Source organism: Trichoderma ghanense, assembly GCF_004382785.1.
Source record: "Trichoderma ghanense strain CCMA-1212 chromosome Unknown scaffold_5, whole genome shotgun sequence".
In the NCBI taxonomy this organism is placed as follows: Eukaryota; Fungi; Ascomycota; class Sordariomycetes; order Hypocreales; family Hypocreaceae; genus Trichoderma; species Trichoderma ghanense.
The window spans coordinates 676,236-698,867 of record NW_027395668.1 but is presented as its reverse complement, the minus strand read 5'-3'; the positions used below and the strand labels follow the sequence as shown (position 1 = coordinate 698,867).

The following is a 22,632-nucleotide window of genomic DNA, read 5'->3' as shown; positions in this document are numbered from 1 at the left end:
AGGGGAAGCCTTTGGCAAGATGGGCGAACCTGCCGACGGTGCCTAGATCAAGATGAACAGCGCATTCGGAACCTCATGCACAATCTGCAGTCCGCTGTGTTTAGGGTCGTGAAGCTACCTCGGCTTGTTATTAGAGGCTACTGCAGCTTGATCAAGATCCATGGTCTGGCAGGAGTTCCGGCCTCGATGCTCATTTCGGTATTCCCATTTCGAAAAACTATGGCCGATATACAAGCATCAAGGCCAATTTCTGTCTTCGTTGTAATACTGATTGCATCTCTATTGGTCTAAATTTAGTAGTAGCTGGTCTTCCGAGGGCAGACAAAGGCTTTTCAAGGCCAGACACTAGACAACAGATTCAGATAGCGGACAATAGACATAGAGATGGAAACACAGACGCAGCTTCTCTCAGTGACTATGCGAAAGAATGCGAGCGCGCGCCATCTTCATTAGCAGAAAGCCCGAGCCGCAAGGGTCTGCACCGCGAGATGTCGTGACGATTGAAATATCCCGACTGATAGCAAATATGCCTACACTGGTTGAGCTCCCGGGCTCAATCAATTTGCCACACCAGCAACAGACTGTTGAGGACATTACGGCGAACATGGCCGAGCAATTGTCTCAGCTGCTGACAGGAATCCGGGCGAGTCTCGAGCGATCTGGGGAAACTCATCAGCCTGTGTTGGCAAAGGGTGTCATTGCAACTCGAGAAGGTTGAGTTTTGGGAGTCTCAACAAACAACAAACAACCTCCGACCGACTACAAGATCTACTCAACAGAGCAATACAAATCAGTAATCAGAAAGTTTTGCATTGACTGCAAATAGCTTGAGGGCCAGCCATAAGTCTGAAAGGGACGGTAGATGTGAGGAAGTTGACAGCCACAGGCATGTACGTTATTCCCAGGTAAGTGCAGCCAACCTCCTGAACCTCCTTGAAGCAACGAGTCACAATTAACTTTTCATATGGCAGCATCATTCTGAACCTCTCATACCTTGAGGAAGAATCCGTTCATCCTGCCATTCCAAACTCCATCATCTCCATTCCGTGGCTGCATAAACACTCGCTCTGGAACATGTCTCCCGTCGCGCTGGATGCAGCGACTGCCCCCCATGCAGGTCGAATCGCCATCGTCAATCACCAAAGGTTGCTTCGTGGGCCACCCTTCCAGTTGAAGTACGCCAAATGATACAATATACAATAAATTCTTCAAATCCTTCTTCCTGAGATAGTTTGCGCTCAATGATACTGAGCCTGGTGGCATTGCCCGTCTCAAGAAGACGATACGATGGCCCGGGCTCCCCAAAGCTGGCGCAGCTCGCTACCGTGTGCAGGGAATGGCAGGCCTTCTTTGAGACTCGAACATTTCGGCGTCTTGTCCTTCATCCTGACTCCCTCGCCGAGTTTGAGGCAATCATGAGGCGACATGACGCTCGTTTGGGGTATATCCGAAGACTCTGGCTTCGGATTCAACTCTCAGTGTACGAGTGTCCGGATTGTGATGAATCGGAAGATGAGGCGACACAGCATCGGTATGTTGGGTGTCCATATCTCCAACTTCAGATACTGCTCCACTCGATGTTAATCAACCTTTGCAGCAACAACGTGATATTTACGACGTGTATGATGTCCCTCCTAGGGACCCTCAAGCTCTGGGACCTTGCGAGACATGGGGCACAGGGACTGGCTTTGATGTTGTCTGCTTCCTCACCCAGCGATACAGAACATCGGTTCAGTCGATGCGAGATCAAGGACGGTTATCCATTTCACTACGCCGAAGACTTTGGTCTCGCACCTGGAATGGTACATTTTCACCGAATACACAAACCTTTTCCGCTGCCCCATCGTTATCATCTCGGCTCCTCTCCACCGTGGCACAACGGGCATGTCAAAAGGCTGCAGGGAACTCCGCTCCGTCTTGTACAAAGGGGTGAGCGAGGCCGCTTTATCAGTCGCTACAAGAGCCTTCCCGCCGTGCCCGTGATCAAAGGACTGGTAATGCGCAGACAGTTCCGCAGGAAAATTCACGTAGGGACACTGTCTTGCCTACTTGAACTAAGCTTCGTGGCATTGGAGTGGTTCCACTTAGATAGGACTGTTTCCGTTGAGCCTCATAAGCAATTCTCCTTTGAGAAAGGTATGTAACATGGAACCAGACTTCCCAGCGAGTGTTGACCGAAGCCAACGCCCCTTCCCAGGCTTCCAGTTACGCTTACTGCCCTCACTGCCGAGAACATTGAGCCAACTCTCCTTCACGCAGTGCGAGATCCCGAAGCTTGAGCGCGATTATGGCCTCGAAGAGGTAGGATCTGAAGCACCTCTGCATGCTCAAGCCCACCTGCCTCGGGAGATGGCGAAGGTTTCTCAAAGGCTGGAGCAGCTCTGCCCGCCATGGCAGATGGACGCAGCTGCCTTTCTTCAGTCCATCATAAAACTGGGAGAAGCAACCAAGATGCCTGAGAGCTCCTTAAGACGCATGATCCTGCATTGTTCACTCCCAAACCCAGGAAGTAGCAGACCAAGATTCAGATCCCTGGTACTTCTTGCAGCCAAAGCGGCTCTGTCGCTTCCCCAACTGGAAATCATCGAGCTTTTGGGGGACCTGTATCGCCGACACTCAGCAAAGCCGCGCATACATCTTTCGGTACAGCTGTGAGGACGGTCGAGCTAGTATCGTCCTGAGGAGCTTGGAAGAGGACATGGTGGCTCAGGCGCGAATCATCGCCGCTTGGAACGAGGTGGCCCAGAAACACTCTCACCGTACTCTCCCGTACAACGTTGTCCCCTTTGCAGAGACGGAGGCAGAGGTTTTCTGGTCTGATGGAACTTGCGTATATCGACATCTGATGCCCAAAGATCTGGTGTTTGATCCAATTACGCGGAAAATTCTGGAGCATGAGCCTATGGACTGGAACTTAGATGAGGAAACCGGTTTGCATTTTAATTTTCTCCTGCCACTTCTTGCACGCCCGAATCTGTTGGGTGGCCTTGGACCGGATAACGACCTCGCCTCACTGCAAGCGGACGTCATGGCCTTCGATGCTGAAGTCACCGCCTCTGTCCAACAGAACTACGGGTAGCACAGCACGACAAGATGCTTGAGAGAAAGCCGTGAATAAGCATTGACTCTGGGCTTTACCCAATAGGTCAGGATAAAGGTTGTCGTTAGACGTAAAACGACATGATGGCCCCGGTCTTCGTTTCTGGTGGCGCATATCTGTCGCCTTGACTTAAGCGTTGAACTGGAGAGGATGCGGGATCCGAGACTTCCCTGGACCGAAACAAGGCGGCAGGCAAGACTAGCTGATTCACTTTGAGTCATCTCCACCAGGGGATACAAACTTGTTGCAGCATACGGTGGAGCTGTAAGTTTAGTTGAGGATGTAGCTAAGCCAGAAGGCGGCATCATTTGATAGAGGGTGTTTATTCAGCACATTGAATCTATACATTTTCACCATCTAGACTTGACTTTTGAAACCCCGTTCCCTCCCCTTACGCTGTACCACCACGTCCTCCAACACCCCATCTCGCCTGCGCCTCAACAACACCCTCTTTGATAGCAGGCAGCTCCCTACCCCGGGCAGTTGGCCAGGGCACGAACTTGATTTCAGCGAGGTACCTCAAGAAGCGGCCAACAGTTTCCCTGCTAATGCCCTCTCCGGCACTCTCATCAACACCGGTCCACCGGTCAGCATCGGCCTTGAGGACAGCAACGGCATTGCGATCATCCAGTTCCGGCGCGCGAGTGGTTGCGGGGAGATTGTTCGTCGCCATGTGGAAAAGAGGCATCAGAGCGCTCTGTTCCTCGTCCTTCTGGACAGGACCTGCAGAGACAAAGGTCTCGAGCTGGGCCTTCCAGTGGTCGTAGTCCACCTCGGGAACGTCGTAGCCGTAGTAGCTCAGGATGGAGAGATACTCGTTCATGCGCAGGCGGGGATGGGCGGTGACGTGGATGACGTGGACGCCGACGTCGCCGCCGCTGTTTGCAGTTTCGGCCGGGACGGGGTTCAAGCTGGCTGCGACGACGACAGTAGAGACGTGACCTACAGGCACGGCGTTGACCGTGTTGATGATGTGCGGACGGCTGGACAGCTGGATGCAGCCCTTGAGCATGCGGATGAGAAAGTCGTCGGTGTTGCAGACGCCGGTAGAGGCGTCTCCCAGGATATAGCCAGGGCGGACGACGGATCCAAGGAGGCCGCGTCTGCCAGCCTCGCGGACGAGCTGTTCAGATACCTGTGGTCCATTAGAATGAAATGTCACTCACTGCAGAGGGGGAACTGGGAGAATACTTACCCACTTGGTCTGGCCGTATCCTGTGCCGAGACCGGTGCGACTGCCCATCAAGTCGTCTGCTTCCATGACAGCGCCTCGTCCAGTGCTGGTCTGCTCCTGTGACAGCTTGATGTAGTAATCCGTGTCGAGAACGCTTGTTGAGCTCACGAATGAGAACAGCTTGGGCTTGCCCTGATTGCAAAGACGCAGGGCATCGATTGTTGACAGAACATTGCTGCGCTCGAGATGCTTGTACTGCTTTACCCAGTGGACGAGGGCACCATTGTGGATAACCACATCAACGGTCTCGCTGAGCGTCTTCCATGTGTCATCGTCAAGCCCAAGACGCGGCTGTGCTAGATCACCAATGACTGCACTGAGCCTAGGGGCCCACGAATCCTGCCATACGCTGTATCCACGGAGCGAGTTCTGGAGCCGCTCGAGGGCGGCCGCGACGCCCTTCGTTCCACGGACATGGGCGATGACGTGTACGTTCTCGCGCTCGAGCAAGTCCTTGACAATGAAAGAGCCCAGGAAACCCGTGGCGCCCGTGACAAAGACGGTCGTCTTGCCTGACGGCGAGAGTGCCGCAGGGTCCGCCGTCTGATACTTGGCATCAAGGCTATCGAGCAGCTTGTCCAGTGCCTGGGCATACGCAGCCTCGCCGTCCTCTGCCGCGGCCGACTCGTCCTTGCCCTCACGCAGGCGGTCGATCTGTGTGCTAAGAGCCCGAAGAGATGAGTTCGAGTACAGCGTGCTGATGGTGACGTTGGCTCCCATGTTCTTGCGGATATTGAGAAGAAGCTGCTGGGCCAGCAGACTGTGCCCACCAGTCTCGAAGAAATCAGACTCGGGCCGCAGGGTCTTGGCATTCAAGCCATTGACCAGTGTTGCCCACTGCTCCGCCAGTTCCTTTTCGGTGCTGCTGAGCTCTTCCCATCTCTTTAGATCCTCCTCTGAAGCCTCTTCCGAGATCAGGGCCGCATCCGGGAACGGCAGGTTTGGGCTGTCAATCTTGCCGTTGGGGTTCAAAGGCATCTTCTTCAGAAAGATGAAATAGGTCGGGACAGCGTGAACTGGCAATCGTGACTTGAGGTGATCCCGAATCTCCGCTTGCATTGGCCGGAAGCGCTTGGAATACACAGTGACCGGTCCGATCTCAGTCCCTTGCTCCTCAGTGTCTTCCAGGTCGCGTTCCGCTAGCCACTTGAGCCACTCTTGTTCCTCAGGCACAATATAGCTGACCAGTGTTGGCTCTTCGTTGCGATCTCTTCGAAGCAGCGTCTTGCACTCGCGGACCAGATTGTGTCCTCTCAGATTGCTATCGATCTCATTGAGCTCGATGCGGAAGCCGCGGACTTTGACTTGATCATCAGCTCTGCCCGTGATTGCGCAGTTACCGGAATCATCCAGGAAATAACCCAAGTCGCCGGTTCTGTAGATTCTGTCTCGTGGGCCCTTGTAATACTTTCTCCAGGGCTCTTTGGCGGGATCGGCAACCTTGTTGTCAGCCTCAACCCACTTCTGGTTGTCGACGAACCAGTTGTTAATGAACTTTTCCTTGGTCTTCTCCAGGTCATTCAGATATCCGTAAAGTCGAAAGTTAGCAGGGCCCCAACAGAAAAGCAAATGGGGAGACTTATCTCGGCCAAGCCTGCTGATCTCAAGTAAATCTCGCCGACCTCACCGACGCCGCAAAGCTTGGTTGGGTCCTCCCGGTTGACTACGAGAAGCTGGACGTTCTCGATGCCTCTTCCGGCAGGAACAATATCGCCAAATTGGTCCAATGCATTCGGATCCTCGGCGTGGCTCTTGATGTGGTAGTATGACACACTACGGCTCGTCTCAGTGGTACCATACGCAGCGCAAATGTCCGCGTTAGGCGCCAGCTTGCGGAGCGAAGCGCAATCCTTCTTGGTCAGAATATCGCCGACATAGAGAACCCACTTCAATGAAGGGAACTCTGCCTTGGCACCTCCGCACAAGATTTGACCCATCGCGGGAGTCAAATGGACCGCGTTAGGCTTGTGATCGCGGAACCACTCAGCCAACCTTTCGTGAGCGATGTTCTCACGAGCAGGGATAATCAGCTCGCCGCCCATGAAAATCGGAGTGAAAATGTCTCGCTGGATAGGATCATGGCTTATACCACTGTCAATTGGTTAGCGGGGGTTGTGACGGGTAGCATCTTCGAAAGGATTAAGAGTACCTGAGACAAGCGAACTTTGTTTCCGACGTCCAGTTGAAAGTCCTGGCCATCCATGGGTAGTACCTGGCTAAGCTGTAATGCCTGCCCAACACGCCCCTGAGAAAAGTCAGCTAATGTCCAAACTAGATGAGTTGCTGGATCGCGTACTTGGGTGTGGATGTGGTGCCACTGGTGAAGCTCAGGATACTTGTCGAGTCCGGCCCGACGAGAACATCTGGAGGCGCCGATGCCTTGCTTTCGGTGTTGGTAAAGACTTCCTTGCCGTCAACCTCGCCACCGGTAAGGTGGCCATCATCGCTCATCCGTAGCTCGGGCACTCGGATCTTGAGAGAGAGCTCCTCGTCAATGTACTTCTGCACACGCGGCGCAAAAGTGCCATTCTCGTCCCTGGCTCGGCCAATTGTGATCAGGGCCTTTGGCTGTGAGACTTCAAGGTAGATCTGCTGTCTGGCCGGGGGGTACGCGGGGTCCAGGACGGTAATGGTGGCACCGGCAGCAAGGGTTCCCATGAAGGCGATGATGAGTTCGACGGAGCGGTAGGCAAAGATCATGACGACATCGCCATTCTCGATGCCGGCCTCGCGGAGCTGGTTGGCCAGGATGTTGGACGCCTCATAGATCTGCTTGTAGCTGAACCTCCTCTCGGGCGTGGTGGAGGAGGCCGTCTCTGTGACGCACGGCGCATCGGGATGCTTCAGGGCATTCTTGTGGAAGATCTCGTGGATGGCGCCGATGTAGCTGCTCCATTGAAGGTCGACGGTGGGATCGGGAAGCCCCATTGCCGCGACAGTATGGCAAGTTCTGTACTGCGTGGGAGGGCGCCGCGTAGCCAATGTGTCCCTGGATCCTAGTCCAAGCTGATGTCCTGAAGAGAGGCGCGTCTGCTAGGTAAAAGGTAGGTATGGAGAGGTGAATCATATGAATCATATCCACGAGCTCGGATAAGAAAAAGAATTTTGCCGTACTCCGATCCTCGGGCGAGGGGCACTGTTTCCTATTCAGGTAGGCGGTCGGGAGCTGCCCTCCTTGCTAGACCTATGAACCTTTTGGCCCCACTTATCTTTTGAGAGGACGGTTCGAGGCCCAGTAACAATACCCCGCACTATTAGTACCTCCCTTTCGTGCAAGATCGAGGCCTTTGCGATGTATTTAACTTGCCCGAGAACATAACTTGAAGTAGACGTGATATTGTTTTAGGGGGGCTCAATCAGATATCGTAAATTAAGGCTGCATATAATGCCAGCTAAATAAGCTGATGATATAGGTAAGGCAGCTGCGCTCGTAAATACCTTGTAGGTAAGAGGCAGTAAAACTCATTACAAGTACTCGAGGAGACCCCAAATATTCCACAACTGCCTGAGTGATCACCTCATGGCTGTGTGTGTTCGTACTCCATAAACTGTAACAATTACCTTATATTGTGGAAATCACCAGTGGAGTAGACCAACGGCACAAGTCAAAAGCCACTGAGAAAGCCATATGGGAAGTGTTCACCAGTGACGACGACGACGATCGAACAGAGACTCGATCCAAAATATGTAGGTAGGTCCAGATGGTGGGCAGTTTCAAGAGATACAACTCTGCTACCCCTAACTTTCAGATCCTTCAACGACGCAGCGGAGAAATTAGGCATGTGCTTGTTTGCTTGTTTGCTTGCTTGCAGGATGGTGATGACTTACTTCTGCTCTGGAAGCTTACGACAGGTGAGTAAAGTGCAATTGATACTAGGAGAGCACAGCTATCTTTTACCTTGGTCAATCTACGAGATTTATTTGGCGCAGAATTCAACAAGATAATGTTATCAATATCCTAGTCTGGCTATCCAGCAAACCAGTAAAATTGCATACCTACGTTGTACTTTCATCAGCGCTGTAATCTAAAGTAAGGTAGGTAGGAAAGAAAAGTTGCTGCTACTATCACTATGTTATTCTAGTCTTGACAAAAGCTTGCATTTCTAGTAGGCACAGTGTACGCAAAGCTTTCCTATCATTGTATTAATCACTTTTCTTCACCCTCCATAACGGCTTGTATCCCTGGTAGGTCACCTACCTACCTTGCCTATAGAAGAAGGTGTCCCTGATCGAGCACAAGATTGGTAACCCCCATTTGCGGCCTTGAAGAGACCTGCAGGTTGTTGGTCGGCCAACCACCTACCAATAAGGCCCCCATGATAACTGAGGCCGAGTGCCATCGCAGATGCCTAAAAACTCATCGACCGCCTCAAACCATCACTTGTCGTTTCTCGAGTCCATCGTGATTGCCTTGAAAATGTGTTTTTATCTACTTGTCTGACATCATACAGGCCGCAAAAGCGCCCCAGAATCTGATGCGAGCGTTTCGGTGCCTCGGGTCAAACTTGCCCAATCCTCTCGTCATGCAAGACAGCAGCTGGATCGACCTCGCTTTTCCCTGCTGATTGAGCGGGGCTTTCTATCGAAGCAATCACCGCTACCCGTCTTCGGCCAATATGTCATTCTGTTCTTCTGATCCTTCATTGCCTGGCTCTGAAGCTGCCTGTCATCGACCCTCTCACCGAAAGGACTTCCAGATTGCAATTATCTGTGCTTTACCGCTCGAGTACGATGCTGCCACCCTTCTTATCGATGAGTTCTGGGACGAGGATGATAGGCAGTATGGACGAACCTCTGGGGACGTCAACACGTATCGCAGTGGGCGGATTGGCATGCACAACGTCGTCCTCATGCTTCTACCAAACATGGGCAAAGCTGCAGTTGCTGGCTCGGCAGCTAGTTTGCGGACGAGCTATTCAAGCCTGAGGATTGCGTTCCTTGTAGGAGTCTGCGGCGGAGTTCCTTTCCTTGGGTCGCAAGAAGCGCTGCTAGGAGACGTGGTGATTGGCGAGGCCGTCGTTCAGTACGACTTTGGCAGACAGTATCCCGGTGAATTTGTCCCCAAAGGCGCCCTCTATGCTTCCCAAAACATGCCAAATAAGGATATCCGCACTCTGTTGGCCTACTTCAAAACCGAGATGGGTATGGAAGACCTACGGAAAAGCACCGCCAGACACTTGAGAGTTCTACAACAGACGGCGGAGATGAGGCATTACCGACGGAGCTACCAATATCCGGGGTTCACTGAAGATAAACTCTTCGCGGCAGCCTATCGTCACAAGCATCAGGATCGATCATGCTGTAATGGAGCTGAAAGATTCTGCCACGAGGCTGCCCAGTCCTCCTGTGCAGAGGTGGGCTGCGACAAGAAACAACTCGTTTCTCGAGAGCGGCTAGAAGCAAAACGATACCTCGACATGGAAGAGGCGCAGCGTCCAGAAATCTACATCGGGCGTGTGGCCTCGGCAGACACGGTCATGAAGTCTGGAGTCCATCGGGACCAGATCGCCAAACAGCACAACATCGTCGCTTTTGAGATGGAAGGCGCAGGACTTTGGGACGAGGCTCCCTGTATCGTCGTCAAGGGCATTTGTGACTATTCTGATAGCCACAAAAACAAAAGTTGGCAGCCCTTTGCAGCGGCAACGGCAGCAGCCGTGGTAAAAGCTATGCTGGAACGATATACTATAACAGATGAGGTTGAACTGCCCGCTCCTAGCTCTGGTAAGATTGAAGCTTGTCCCAAGAGATGGAACGACTCTGTTAACCTGAAAGTACATAGAGCCTGGTCAGCAACGCCGCCTCTTTCCTACCAATGTTGAATTAACACGCACTAGCAAGAGCACAACCTCATTTACCTCGGAGCCGAACGGGACTAAAGTGTTACAAGACGCAATTCTAGAATTCCAAACGATACTTACTCCTGAACAACGCTGCGAGCTGAGAAAAGCCAGAAACGTACCAGATGTGGATGCCGTGCTCATATTTACTGCTGAGCTTGACTTGCTTAACAGGAACAGAAATGGAATCAGTGTTGCCAGTAGACTTCTCTCTCTTCTACAGTCTGTTAGAGACTTTTCCGCCGTCGTTGAAACGCTGGGTTCGGCACACAATGGACTTGCTCCTCTCATATGGGGAATCGTGCGGCTGACAATGCTCGTATGGGTACCGCATTTGGTTCCTCTTTGTTGCAATGACGCTAATAATAAAGGTCAGACGCCATTCAAAGAATGTCATATTACGAAAGGGCCTCCAGGAACTTTATGGATCTTGGTCGTCTTTTCCCACGCCGTACAGACTATCATGTCCATTGTTTGACATCAGCCCAGCTACAGAAATCCCTCTGCAGCTTCTTTGCGTCGTTCCTTCGTTGCTGCAAGAATGCAGTATAGTCTTCCCAACAATGTATGTTGTGATGAACAAATTTATAGATTAGTCGATACTAACAGGGAAAAAGGGCCAAGACACATAACTGCACATATATGGAGTCCGTTAGAGCGGGAACTTCAGCAGCATGCAGTTAATATGGAACTCCACAGCACAGACGTCAATACAGCAATCGCTCTCGCCGAAGCAAAAGCACATCATCAGGATCGCCAGCTCCAGACTTTATGTCAGAAAAAGTCTTCGAAAAGCCAGAAACTGAGAAGATTGCTTTCACAAGACAACGACAACTCGGCTATGATTGCGGAGTTGCAGTCGGAAGTCGACAGGAGGAGAGCCATGGAGCGAAGGCAACAGCTACTCGACTCTTTATCGACCCATGACTATGTGACTCCTCTTAAACAAAGTCGTCGGAAACGATATAGTGGCACATTGGAATGGCTGTTCAAAACACGCGAGTTCGATCGATGGCTCAATGACTCTGAATGCCCATTTCTTTGGTGCTCCGGAAAGAGTAAGTTGCCGGAACGCTGCAGCCGAGGGGACGATTGTTCTGACTGATTACAGTTGGCTCTGGCAAGACGATTCTCACGTTAGTAGCCGATGCAAGCGTTTGTTTATGTACGGCGGATTCTAACAGCATTTTCCAGGGCAAGTTTGATCGATAAACTCCTGACGGACAAGCGGAGGTCAGACGTGTTTGTCTCTTTCTTCATCATACAATTCGATGACCAGCAATCTCTGAATGCTGAAACTATCCTAAAGTCGATTATTCAACAAGCACTTCATGCGTCAAGGCCCTCCAGAGAAATCGAATCCTCTCTAGAACGGATGATACTCAGCCTATCATCTGGGTTAAAAGACCTTCTCGTACTACTACGAAAAACAGCCGCATCCTTCAAGACATTTTATATCGCCATAGACGGGATAGACGAGTGCAGCAAGCAAGATAGAGGTGACCTTCTAGGAATCCTCTCCTCAGTCCTAGCAACTGAAAGAAACACTAAACTTTTCCTCGCCAGTCGTGACAGTGTCTCAAGAGAGATACAAACCACATTTACGATCGCTGACGAACATCTTTCCATGGAATGCTCATCAGTGCAAGCTGATATTGCAACTTACGTCGAGGGAATAGTCCAGGATAAACTACAGAGCGAAGAGCTCATAGTCGAAGACTTGAGTCTTATTGAAGATATCAAAGCCGCGCTGACTGAAGGGGCTGACGGCATGTGAGTGATCAGACAGCACGAGAATAGCGATCATGCGCTGACTTTTTCAGGTTTCTATGGGTATCGTTTCAAATTGATGAGCTCGCCCTGCAGCGATGTGACGACGACATCCGAAGAGCCATTCATAATCTACCCAAGGACCTAGAAGAGACGTTCAACCGGGTACTTGACCGAATCATCTCTCGCAGAAACGAAGATATTGCAAAACGGATGTTTCGATGGGTTGCCGCCGCAAGGGAGCCTCTATCCCTGGATCAGCTAAGCGAAGTCGTCTTCCTCGAGATCGCACAACCATATCTGACGCCGGAGAGACGTCCCAATGGAATGAAACATACCAGTTCATGGTGTGAAAACCTTGTCCAAGTTGACGAGGAATTACAAACTGTGCAATTCGTCCACCAGAGCGTTCAGCAGTTCTTCATCGAGAAGTCCCACGAGGGGCGGCATAACCAGTTTCTCATCAAGGTCGAAGACGTCGATCACTACATTGGTGAAATATGCGTCACTTATCTCAACCTGAATGACTTCAAAAAGACTCTGGCCCGACGACAGCAACCATTACCACCTATGCCGCCTATAGCCATGGCAGGCACAGCTTTGAGGCCTCAGTGGAAAGCGGTTGCCTCGTGTTCCTCCCTTTGGAAGTTTAATCTGGATACTAGGGGAGGCTCGAAAGCTGCCACTGCCTTGGAGGCTGCGGCACTCGGAGACAATGGGGGAGGTTCGCGTGAAAGCATGGCGGTGGGACATCCCTTCCTGACATATGCCTCAATTTACTGGATATTCCATACGACACGGTTTCAAGAAGAGAAGTCCAAGACATGGAGCTTATGGAAAGAAATGGTACAAGATGGGCACGACCTCGCGAAGAGGCCATGGGATGAAGGAGAATTTGATAAGAGCAACACGGCGTTATTCAAATGGGGCTGCAACTATCGTCACTACGCTCTTGTACGATTCTTGATTCAGGCCAATGCAGCAACAACCGACGACAAAAACCAAGTGCTACTCGACGCAGTAAGTCAAGGTGATATTACACTCCTTGATACCGTTCTGGAAACCGAAGACTCGGGCCTCGAGATCGACCATGCTTGCCAAATAGCAGTTAAAGACAGTCAGCTTGACATTCTCAGGCGGCTTATAACCGCTGGAGCGGATGCCCAAGCTGCATTATTTGCTGCTGCTCAGAATGGCAAGATCGACGCAATCGAATATCTTCTAACGGTCAGCGATGGCCAGATTGCGATAAAAGCCGCTGTCGAAAACAATGATCGAGAAGCTGGTAGACACCTCGTACGCTCTGGTGTGGATGTTCAGCCTGTATCAGAGGCCGCCATCAAAGCTTCCAAACAAGAAGCCATCCAGTGCCTCAGAGGCGCTGGGGTCGATGGCCAGGTCCTATTACGAGCTGCCATGAAAACCGGCGACACCAACTATATTCAGGATCGCCTCGCCGCTGGTGGTGAAAGTTACTTTCTGTTAAAAACCGCTGTTAGGAACGGCGATCAGGATCTTTTCGAATACCTGTTGAACGCTCGTATAGATGGCGAAACTGTATTACGAGCTGCCGCTCGTCGCGGCGACCATCACCTTGTCGAAACGCTCTTAGCGGCGGGTGCCTGCGGTTCAAGAGAGTTGGAAGAGGCAGTGCAGAGCAGCGATTTAGATGCCATCAAGAGTCTGTTAGCCGCAGGTGTGGATGGTGCTGGTGCACTAGAGCTTTCCATACTTCATGGTACCCTAGGAGATGTTCGGAATCTTCTGGCTGCCGGATTGGACGTCGATGCAAAAGGCAGTATATTCCCCAACAGTTCTGCGTTACAGCTTGCAATGTTAGAGGGTCGACAAGATGTCTTTGACGCGCTCCTGGACGCGGGAGCAGACGTCAATGTTGTCCTCTCACGTGGTGGGCGTAGCCAGACTGTATTGCACACTGCGGTTGAAATGGGACAGTATGAGATGGCCAAGAAGATCTTAGCCGCTGGAGCTGACGCCAACATGAGGTATCGTGGCCCAAACTGCGTTACTGAGCGCGGCTGAAAGCGGTCATATGGATATCGTCGAGCTTCTCCTAAGCTATGGGGCAGACATCAATGCAGATCCAGCCGACGAGATTGGTCGGACTGCGCTGCAGGTTGCTGTTGAGAAGGGGCACTTGGATATTGCCAGATTTCTCCTGAAAGCCGGAGCAGATATAGACCCAATTTTGACTAGTTCTGATCTAAGTCGAAATGCGTTGCACGATGCTTTTGAGCGAGGCCATCTGGAGACTGTCGAGAGATTATTGGATGCTGGAGCCGATGTCAATGCAGAGCCAACTACCCATTGCAGCCGCACAGCTTTACAGGCTGCTGCTAGACATGGACATGAGGATGTTGTTGAAAGGCTGTTAGCCGCGGGGGCAGACGTCAACGCAAAGGGGCCTACTTTTAACTGGGGCAACACAGCTCTCCAAGATGCTGTTCTACATGGCCATCTTCGGGTTGTCGAGAGGCTTTTAGACGCCGGGGCGGACGTCAATGCCCTCCCAGACTGGACAAATGCCCAAACTGCTCTGCAGGCTGCTGCTATGAACGGCAACCTGGTGATTTTGGACAAGTTATTGGCCGCTGGGGTAAACGTCAAACGCAAGGTATAGCTGCGGCTATGGCGAAATTGCTCTAGAGGTTGCTGCTGCAAGAGAGCGTATAAGGCTCGTCAGCAGGCTCTTGGCTGCTGGAGCAGACATAGACTCCGACTGGGCCGCCAGTCGCAATGGTCAGTTAGCTGTGCAGTGTCCTGCAGAAGACGGGTATCCGGGAGTTGCCGAGGACTTATTAGATGCTGGAGCAGTGATAGATGGACTGTGGGTTGCTGGCAAAAAGGGCCGAGCTGCTGTGATAGATGCGGGTAAAAAGGGTTGTAGATACACCTAGCCCGGCCATATAGAACAGATTGTACTACTTCTAGATTGCCTTACCTTCACATATCGTCATGACATATCACCATAGTACACAGAGCAATCGCCGTACGGTTTTACAGTCGCCTCTTTATTACTCCTACCCGGAACCAAAACCACGCTGCATTACCTTAATAATTATCCAACGCTCTATCTCATTACATATGGCCATCTGACCTAACAAACTAGACAATAATGAATGCGCTCTTGAAGAAGCTGAACCCGTACATGCTCGTATATATGCAGAGTGCCCATTGCCTAGTCACTCATGGGGGCATTCACCTGCTCCCCGACATACGGCTTCCTCCCCCAGACGACAAAAACAGGCATGTAAGCGTGAATCTGCGGATTCGACAGCTCCTCCCTGATTTTCACCAATTGGAGCTTCCAAGAAGGGAAATAGAAAAAGTCAGCAAAAATATACGGACAAAACAATCTGAAACAGGGGCGTAAATTGTCCCCAAGAGTTGCTGCATCTTTCTCCCCTTCTTTGCCGACTTTATGAAATGAAGGACAAGGTATGAAATAGTAAGAGAAAACTCACCTCAATCTCAGCCGGACTCCGTCCAAAGACGCGATTCATAAGCTGAATCGAAAAGCCATTCAGCCCCTGCGAAAAGTTCTCCCCCCACAGCCGCCCAATCTCCTTGAGGCGCTCGTCGCGCGGCCACTCGTTGGTCGGGATCTTGAAGATGCGCTGCTGGACGTCGACGAAGCCGACGCGCTCAAAGACGTCCTTGAGCGTGGACCCCAGCACGGCCGGGCGTTGCATGCTCTCGGCGGCCTCGCGCATCTCGCGCAGCCAGGTGCACATCGGGCCGGCCGGGTCCAGCGTGCCGTCGTCGCAGCCGAAGACGCCCTCGACCTCCTGCGACTCGAACCAGCCGCCCGGCTCCAGGGCCGCAAAGGCCTGCTGGGCCACTTCCGTCTCGAAGCTGCCCCAGCAGCCGGCCGTCAGGCGCGTGTGTATGTAGCCGAACTTGTCCGTGTAGTTCCATTCATCCGACCTGCTTGAAAGAAAAGGGGGAGGGGTTAGCCGCAGAGCAATAACGTTCCCTGTCTCCGATTCGTTCTCAAGGCGTTTCTTTGTCTCCTCTGGACTGGGGTGGGCCCCAACTTACGAGTCTTCGACGTAGAATTTCACGTTCGGGGGCACCATGTCGGGCTGGATCGGGGAGAGGTCCGTGCCGATGACCTCGGACGTCGGGAACGTGTCCCCCATCTCAATGGCCCAGTCGCCGACGCCCGTGGCCACATCGAGGATGAACCGCGGAGGATTCGACTGCGAGAGCGGGGCAAAGTAGAGCTTGTCTCCGAAGAGCCTCTTGATGATGGGCCCCTGGAACGCCAGACGCTCCTGCTCAGGGATATCGTTGGGGTAGGCGTATGCTGCGGATACAAAACCAGGAGGAAAGCTTGCTGTCAGCATGGAGACCTCGTTAAGATGAGTAGTATCAAGAATATGCCTACATCCTGCTCGGTAGGCGTGATATGTGCGGCCGAATTCTCGGGGAAAGTCCAGCACGCTCTCGGACAAGGATATAGTGTCGTCTCTAAAGGGGGCAGAAAGATTGAATGCGTTAGAGAGCTTCGACAACACTGGCCAGTGGTTCTCTCATGCCAAGTTCCGCTTACTTTCGTCCAAACGATTCCTGCACGATGACAAGCAGACATAAGTAAGTAGGGGCGTTCAAGTTGATGCAGTATGCACGCAAAGCAAGGAAAGCTTTGGGAAATTGGAGCTTGGCCGTAGCCAACGGCCGGCAGCCACGGATCAGAAGCACATACATCGGGCTCGATGAAATTGGAGCAGTCAAAGGTGAACTGGAAGTTCTTGAGATCCACAAGGCCACTGCGATTCGAGTTCTCACCCGGGGGGTTTCCGTTCGACCCCATTTGGTGCAGCTTGCGAGCCTGTCTGTGCAAAGGTAGTTGCTGGTGACAGGTGCTTGACCGGCCAAGATGACTATGGGGACAAAGAAGACGAACGTGGCCGTCACAAAGACGATGATACGGCGGTGCTCGTGATGTCCACGATGGTGTTGAGGATACTGCTGATGGTGTTGTTGGTTGGTGGTGGGTTTCAAACCGTTGCGACAGTGCAACTGAAACGAAACCACCACAAGGGGCACTCCGTTTTAAACAGCTGAGAAGGACAAAAAGGCCGCTAGACAGGGGGGGGAGAGGCTCTCCCTTGAGATGACTTCAGCTGCCAGCTAGTGGAGTCAGCACGGGCAAAAGCAGGCTTGTGCAAGTCCGAAGAAGCAGGAAGGGCGAGTAGCAAGAGAGTTGGAAAAACAGGATGGGAAAGGGGAAGAAATGAAATGAGTCCGGGGGCTGTGGTCGTTCAGCCCGAGAGGCAGGAGAGGCAGCTCTGTCTGTCTGTCTGTCTCGGCCTCTCTGTACGAGTACTTCGTACTGCTGTCCCTCTATCTCTCCGCTTTTGGATGTCAGACACACACGTTTCTAATTAATTTCACACCGCCAGACGAGACGTGATGACGGGCTTTTTTTTCTCTTGGTAACCAATGAGAGGCACTCAGGCTGTCTTACTTCCCTTCCTTGGCCCTTTCAGATGGTGTTCGACCAGAAAACCGGGAGACTGGGAACGATTAGCTAATGATGCCAGGGGTTGGAGCAAAACGAGCTGCGTGCCGTCTTTGTTAGCAAACAAAACCAGTCACTCACTGACCCCAGCAGCCAAAGGAAATTTGGTCCACCTGGCTGCCTGCTTCCGTCACGCAGCACAATCAAGCACAAATCACAATTACAAATTTGTAGCTGGAGTGTCCAAACTGTCCCCTTGATTCGCGGAATCTTGGGGCTCTGCTGTGTTTGTGCGCCGAAATTACGCTCTATCTTGCACCTCCGGGCTGCGCGGTCTAGCAGAGAATCCAAGTCAGGGGAGCAGACTTTGGCCATGGAACACGCGCATTCCTTCAGGGTTCCGCCAGCAAACAGCCAGACAGACAAACAGACAGACAGCCTACTGATCGACTGGCAACAGTTTGGCATAGACCTTGACGCCGCCTCGCCTGGTCACGCCCATGGTCATGTCCCGGACAATGCGGATGTCGTCCAGCACCGTGTCGTGCAGCTCCAAGCTGAAGCGACGGGCGAAATGTGCAAGCGTGAGGAACAGCTCCAGGTACGCGAGGCTAATGCTGTCAGTCAGCTGCATGCGTTACATATTGGCGGAGCTGTGCCCCCATATGGAGCACAGAATAGACTCGTAAAGAGAAACGTAAAAAGAATGAAGCGCGTGACATACTTGATACCGATGCAGCCTCTGCTTCCCCGATTGAACGTGACCAGGTACTTCTTCAAGTTCTCCCCTCTTTCCGCGGCTTCGATCCATCTTTCGGGGCGGAACGTGTCCGGCTCGGGAAAGATGGAGGCATTGCCATGGATGAAATATGTGGAACTGCTGACAGGGGTCTATTTTTTTCGCGTGGAAAGAAAATGTGGGTTAGACGGGAGAAGCCAGAGAGGGGAAAGAGAGCGCAATAAATCAGACTGTTTTGTCAAACTCACTCCTGGAGGGATCACGTATTCTTTATACCGCAAAGCTTCATTCGGTGCTACTCGCGGGAGTCGAGCGGTGATGCCATAGCCCAACCGCAATGACTCGTTGATAAAGGCGTTCTGGCGGTAAGTGAATCAGCGTACTGGGTCCATATATGCATGTTGGTTCGATTGTCCCGAGGGTGAAGAACTGCAACTCACCAGATAAGGCAGTTGTTCCAGCTCAACCCATGTTGGCCTGGCATCCAGCGTGGGCATGGCCTGCTTCAGCTCCGCCTGCAACTTCTCCCGCACTCTGCTATCGCTGGCCAGATAGAATGCGGCAATGGTTGACACCCGGCCAGTCGTCTCCGTGCCAGCGGCAAGGAGGCCGAATGTCTCGTCCCGGAGTCGATAGTAGTCCCGTTCCTTTTCGGGGATACTTGGATCGGCCAAGGTGGCCACCATCGTCTTTCGTTTGCCCACATGGGACTCCATCTGGCCGTACTCCAGGAAGGACTCGAGGAACTCGAAGAGCTTTGCCTTGCCCGGCATGATCCAGGCCATGGCCCGTGGCGAAAGGGCGCTCATCGCGTAGACGAGCCACGGGACGAAGCGCGAGATGTGGGTGAATTCGATGGCATTCTCAGCAGCATTGCGCACGTCGCTGCGGAAGTGCTCGTCCTCGATGAAGTCCCAGTCCTTCCCGCAGCAGTACGCGGTGATGATGTCGGATGTCAGCGCTGAGAAGGCATCGTCAAGCGACACAATGGTCCCGTTGAGCCGGTCCGCCTCCAGACGCCTCATGAGCTTCTGCACCCGCTCGTTGACAGAATCAGACAGCTCGGCGACGGAACGTCTGGAGAAGAAGTCCTTCAAGATGCTTCGTCGGAACCGGTGCTCCTCGTGGCTCACGGCCGCCACCATGCAGCCGGGCAAGGCATAAGTAGGGACATATTTGGGATCTTTATCCCGCTTGCGAGAGCTGGAAGCGTAGATCTCGTCGTAAAAGTCTGGATCGCTGATATGGACCTCCCGTGGGTTGATCCGCACTATGGGGCCTGTTGCCATCCAAGCCTCTCATTAGCATGCCTGTTCAAGGGAAGTTGTGCCCAAAGACGTCTGACCGTATTGTTTGTGCATTCGCTCGATTTCGAACAGAAACATGCCCGGACGAATGACATTGTAGTAAAACTCGTATAAGTGCGAGCATGCCGTCAGCTTTGGTCCGGGGATATGAGACAGCGGATGGAAGTAAAGGCGATAAATGGTTCTGACACCGAGATACAAGCCCAGGCCGGCTAAGGCTAGCCAGAGACGAGGCACCTCGTTCTCCATGATGGGAAGTATTGGTGGCGATGAGATGAGAGCAACTAGAAACTAGAATGCCGCCGATGATAAGAGAGGCTAGAGCATCTGGCGTCCAACAGGATCCAGCAATGCTAGTCGAGATATCAATGACGGCAAACAGAACTGGCAGTTGAGGCAAATAAATACACGTCAAGTTTGATACAGGTGGCTAAAGGTCAATAATATGCGCCTAATGGAGTAGCTCCGGGCCAGAAGCCAACCAGATCCTCCGCAATGACTGCATTGCTGCAGTAGAGAGTGATAAATGCAGACACTGCACTAGGCGACGGTGGCAGCGGTTCTGTGGGAAGCCGGAGTCAAGTGAACACTTACCCCGAGGCCAATCATGCTCATCCGCGTGGAAGAGATATCCAGACTGACAGGCCGTCAACCCCCACTGCTGTCAACCAACCGCATATATCACGTAAAACGATGATAGAAAATGGCAAGCGAGCCAAGGGAGCCATGAGATGATGCCATTACCCGGCCAATGGAAGGATGAAGAGAGATCAAGGCGCACCCGTAACCCCGGGTCGGTGAGCTGATTATCATGGGCCCTCAGTCCCATCCAGCGGGGACCCGTTCCCGCTCCGCCCAGACAAGCGGGGATGAAGAAAAAGGATATATAGATGGCAAAATTGCTTTCTCATTTCCAATCAAAAAGGTAACACAAGACATCACGGCATAGGCAAAAAAGGGGCGAGACATCGCAGGCCTCCTTGCACTGAGGGCATCGGTTCCAAGAAAATATCAAGAGTAGGAGAGGGAGAGGGAAAATGCCGAAGCTGGAGGATAACAACCACGCCTCTTGGCCGGCAGACGGCCAGTCATGGGGTGACATTGACATTCACACGTCGGACATCAGCTTGTGCCGGGCGTGTAGGATGAGCATCTGCTGGAATGGCGCGCAGAAGTGCGTCGGTTGTGTCTCTGGCCTCCAGCGACCTCTCCCAAGCAAATTTCTGCGACAGCTGCGGGATGAGCTCGCCAGCCGCGATACCACCATCATGATGCGGTGGCTCGACGGCACCGGACGAGTTGTGCACCACGGAGCGGTGGAGCGTGCGCCGGCATGCGTTGACAAATCCCACAGGGCGGACATGTGTGACATGCTCTCTCTGTACGTCCTGAAGAACGGCTGGGCCGCCTGGGCTCTGGATCTCGCCTCGAGGGAGCTGCGTGGGAAACCGGTGGAGAAGGGCCAAGTAAGCGGCGGGTATAAGCGCAGCCGGCCGATCGAAGACGACGCTGGTCCAATTGCGCACTGGTGCTCGTGCGGCAATCGGAAGCTAGAGTCGTCCGGACAGGCACAATCCCTGTCCATCGAGGTCGCCATTGGGGCGCTGAAGAAACAGTCCAAGCAGCTCAAGGCGCCGGCCAAGCAACAACACCAGAAGCCAACCACCTTGACGCGCCAGGCCGGCGTGACCAAGAAACAGGCCAAGACGCAGAAGAAATTGCCCCCGGTTTCGACGCGACAGCTCAGATCATCGACAAAGCAGCATGAAGCCTCCAACACCGCGCCGCCCGCAGTCTCCGATGCGGCTCCCAAGTCCGAAGAGGTCATCCGCGCACGCGTGCCCACCAGAGAGCAAATCGAGCTGGCCTATGAGCGTGGCATGTGGGCGGGCGCGACGCCCGAGATCTTTGCCGACGCGCTGTGGTTGGCCGGGCCTGGCCGCCGCCAGATCGAGAAGGAGAGTGGCAAAGCCAGCCAAGAAATGGCAAAGGGCGCCCGCGGCTCCGTCGAGACGGTGGTGCTGCACTATTTCTTTTTGAACAACCACATCAACACGCTGACCGACGGCCTGGAGGTGACGGTTCTGGGCGCCTACCTCGCCGCCCTAGACCACGGAAAAGTCAGAGACAGCGACTTCACAGCGTTTGCCGGCGACGTCGCGCGCCATGCAAGCCTCGCCCGTTGGACGGTTGCCACCATGGAGTTGGTGGTGCAGTGGCCAACCATCCTCGACTGGCACGCGGGATGTCTGTCGACGCTCGGGCTTGTCCGGGGCCTAACGCTGCGCGCGTGGGTGTACGCCTCCCACTGGGACGTTCTGATGCACTACGAGCTCGGCAGCGGCGCCGATTGGGAGGAGCCCGTGCCGGCATGGCTGTACATTGCATCCGCGCTGGGGCACGACGCCGGCGATCTGTGCAGCGACACGCGAATGGGCTGCGCCGACAACGCCTATTTTGCCGTGGGGGCCACGGCGGGATATGAGGGTGTGGCGGCCTGCATGGATATTGTGTGTGACGCCCTCGAGGCCGTGGTGCTGCGGGACACGCGCGGCGCCGTCGACATTGGCTGCGTGGCCGGCAGTGCCTGTGCGACCTTTGAGCGCACCGGCGGCAATCTGTGTGCCTGTTCCAGCTCCAGCTCCAGCTCCAGCGCCGGCTCCAGCCCTGGCGTGGCCGCCTTGGGCTCGTGCGAGGCCAACTCCGTGCTGGCGTCCGTCTGTGGTGACCGCCGCATCAGTGCGGAAGACGCGGCCAGCCTCGTCGGCATCAGGGACGGCATCAGGGCGCGCAGCCGCGAGCTGCCTCGGTTCCGCGGCTCCAGGGACATGGCGCATCTCAGCCACGCGGACCGCGAGGTCGTCTACGGCCAGTGTCTAGCAGCCATCGCGACGGGCGGCAGCGGTGCCAAGCAGGCTCACGCACGGCTGCAGGTTGCGTATGCCAGCGCTGCGCAGTCGCTGTGCGGACAGCTGCGACGGTCAGCAGCCGAGCTGCGTCAGCGGATTGGAGAAGGTGCGCTGAACCTGAGCAGCGACTGCATGTGCGGAGGAGAGTGTTCCTTGTGGTGAGGTTGAGATATGTGTGAAGTCGTGATAAAGGCTTGGTTGTACCTGAGCTTGAGGTTTCATCTTGTGCAACGTTGATAATGATG

At 53.4% G+C, this 22,632-nt stretch overlaps 5 protein-coding genes across 5 annotated transcripts; 3 read left to right on the top strand and 2 right to left on the bottom strand.

Annotated features, from left to right (window-relative positions):
• Window positions 1–427: 427 nt before the first annotated feature.
• On the top strand, window positions 428–3,079 carry CCMA1212_005177 (uncharacterized protein; the record flags this gene model as incomplete). Its single annotated transcript, XM_073702450.1, has 7 exons — window positions 428–713; window positions 863–905; window positions 972–1,175; window positions 1,232–1,531; window positions 1,598–1,802; window positions 2,260–2,603; window positions 2,650–3,079. 7 exons carry the CDS (start codon window positions 428–430, stop codon window positions 3,077–3,079), a joined length of 1,812 nt encoding a protein of 603 aa, XP_073559151.1.
• A 5,871-nt stretch (window positions 3,080–8,950) lies between these two features.
• Window positions 8,951–14,862, top strand: CCMA1212_005175 (Ankyrin repeat domain-containing protein 50; the record flags this gene model as incomplete). Its single annotated transcript, XM_073702449.1, has 8 exons — window positions 8,951–10,058; window positions 10,117–10,545; window positions 10,831–11,232; window positions 11,286–11,310; window positions 11,369–11,947; window positions 11,998–13,853; window positions 13,951–14,561; window positions 14,614–14,862. The coding sequence occupies 8 exons, from the start codon at window positions 8,951–8,953 to the stop codon at window positions 14,860–14,862; spliced, it is 5,259 nt and encodes a 1,752-aa protein (XP_073559152.1).
• A 281-nt stretch (window positions 14,863–15,143) lies between these two features.
• On the bottom strand, window positions 15,144–16,781 carry CCMA1212_005174 (Secondary metabolism regulator LAE1; the record flags this gene model as incomplete). The annotated part of the gene is made up of 6 exons (XM_073702448.1): window positions 15,144–15,269; window positions 15,430–15,892; window positions 16,007–16,274; window positions 16,356–16,438; window positions 16,521–16,537; window positions 16,674–16,781. 6 exons carry the CDS (start codon window positions 16,779–16,781, stop codon window positions 15,144–15,146), a joined length of 1,065 nt encoding a protein of 354 aa, XP_073559205.1.
• Window positions 16,782–17,871: 1,090 nt separating this feature from the next.
• Window positions 17,872–19,727, bottom strand: CCMA1212_005173 (Trichodiene oxygenase; the record flags this gene model as incomplete). Its single annotated transcript, XM_073702447.1, has 5 exons — window positions 17,872–18,043; window positions 18,157–18,323; window positions 18,420–18,530; window positions 18,612–19,450; window positions 19,517–19,727. 5 exons carry the CDS (start codon window positions 19,725–19,727, stop codon window positions 17,872–17,874), a joined length of 1,500 nt encoding a protein of 499 aa, XP_073559153.1.
• Window positions 19,728–20,515: 788 nt separating this feature from the next.
• CCMA1212_005172 (uncharacterized protein) lies at window positions 20,516–22,549 on the top strand (the record flags this gene model as incomplete). The annotated part of the gene is made up of 1 exon (XM_073702446.1): window positions 20,516–22,549. The coding sequence occupies one exon, from the start codon at window positions 20,516–20,518 to the stop codon at window positions 22,547–22,549; it is 2,034 nt and encodes a 677-aa protein (XP_073559154.1).
• Between the last annotated feature and the right edge of the window lie 83 nt (window positions 22,550–22,632).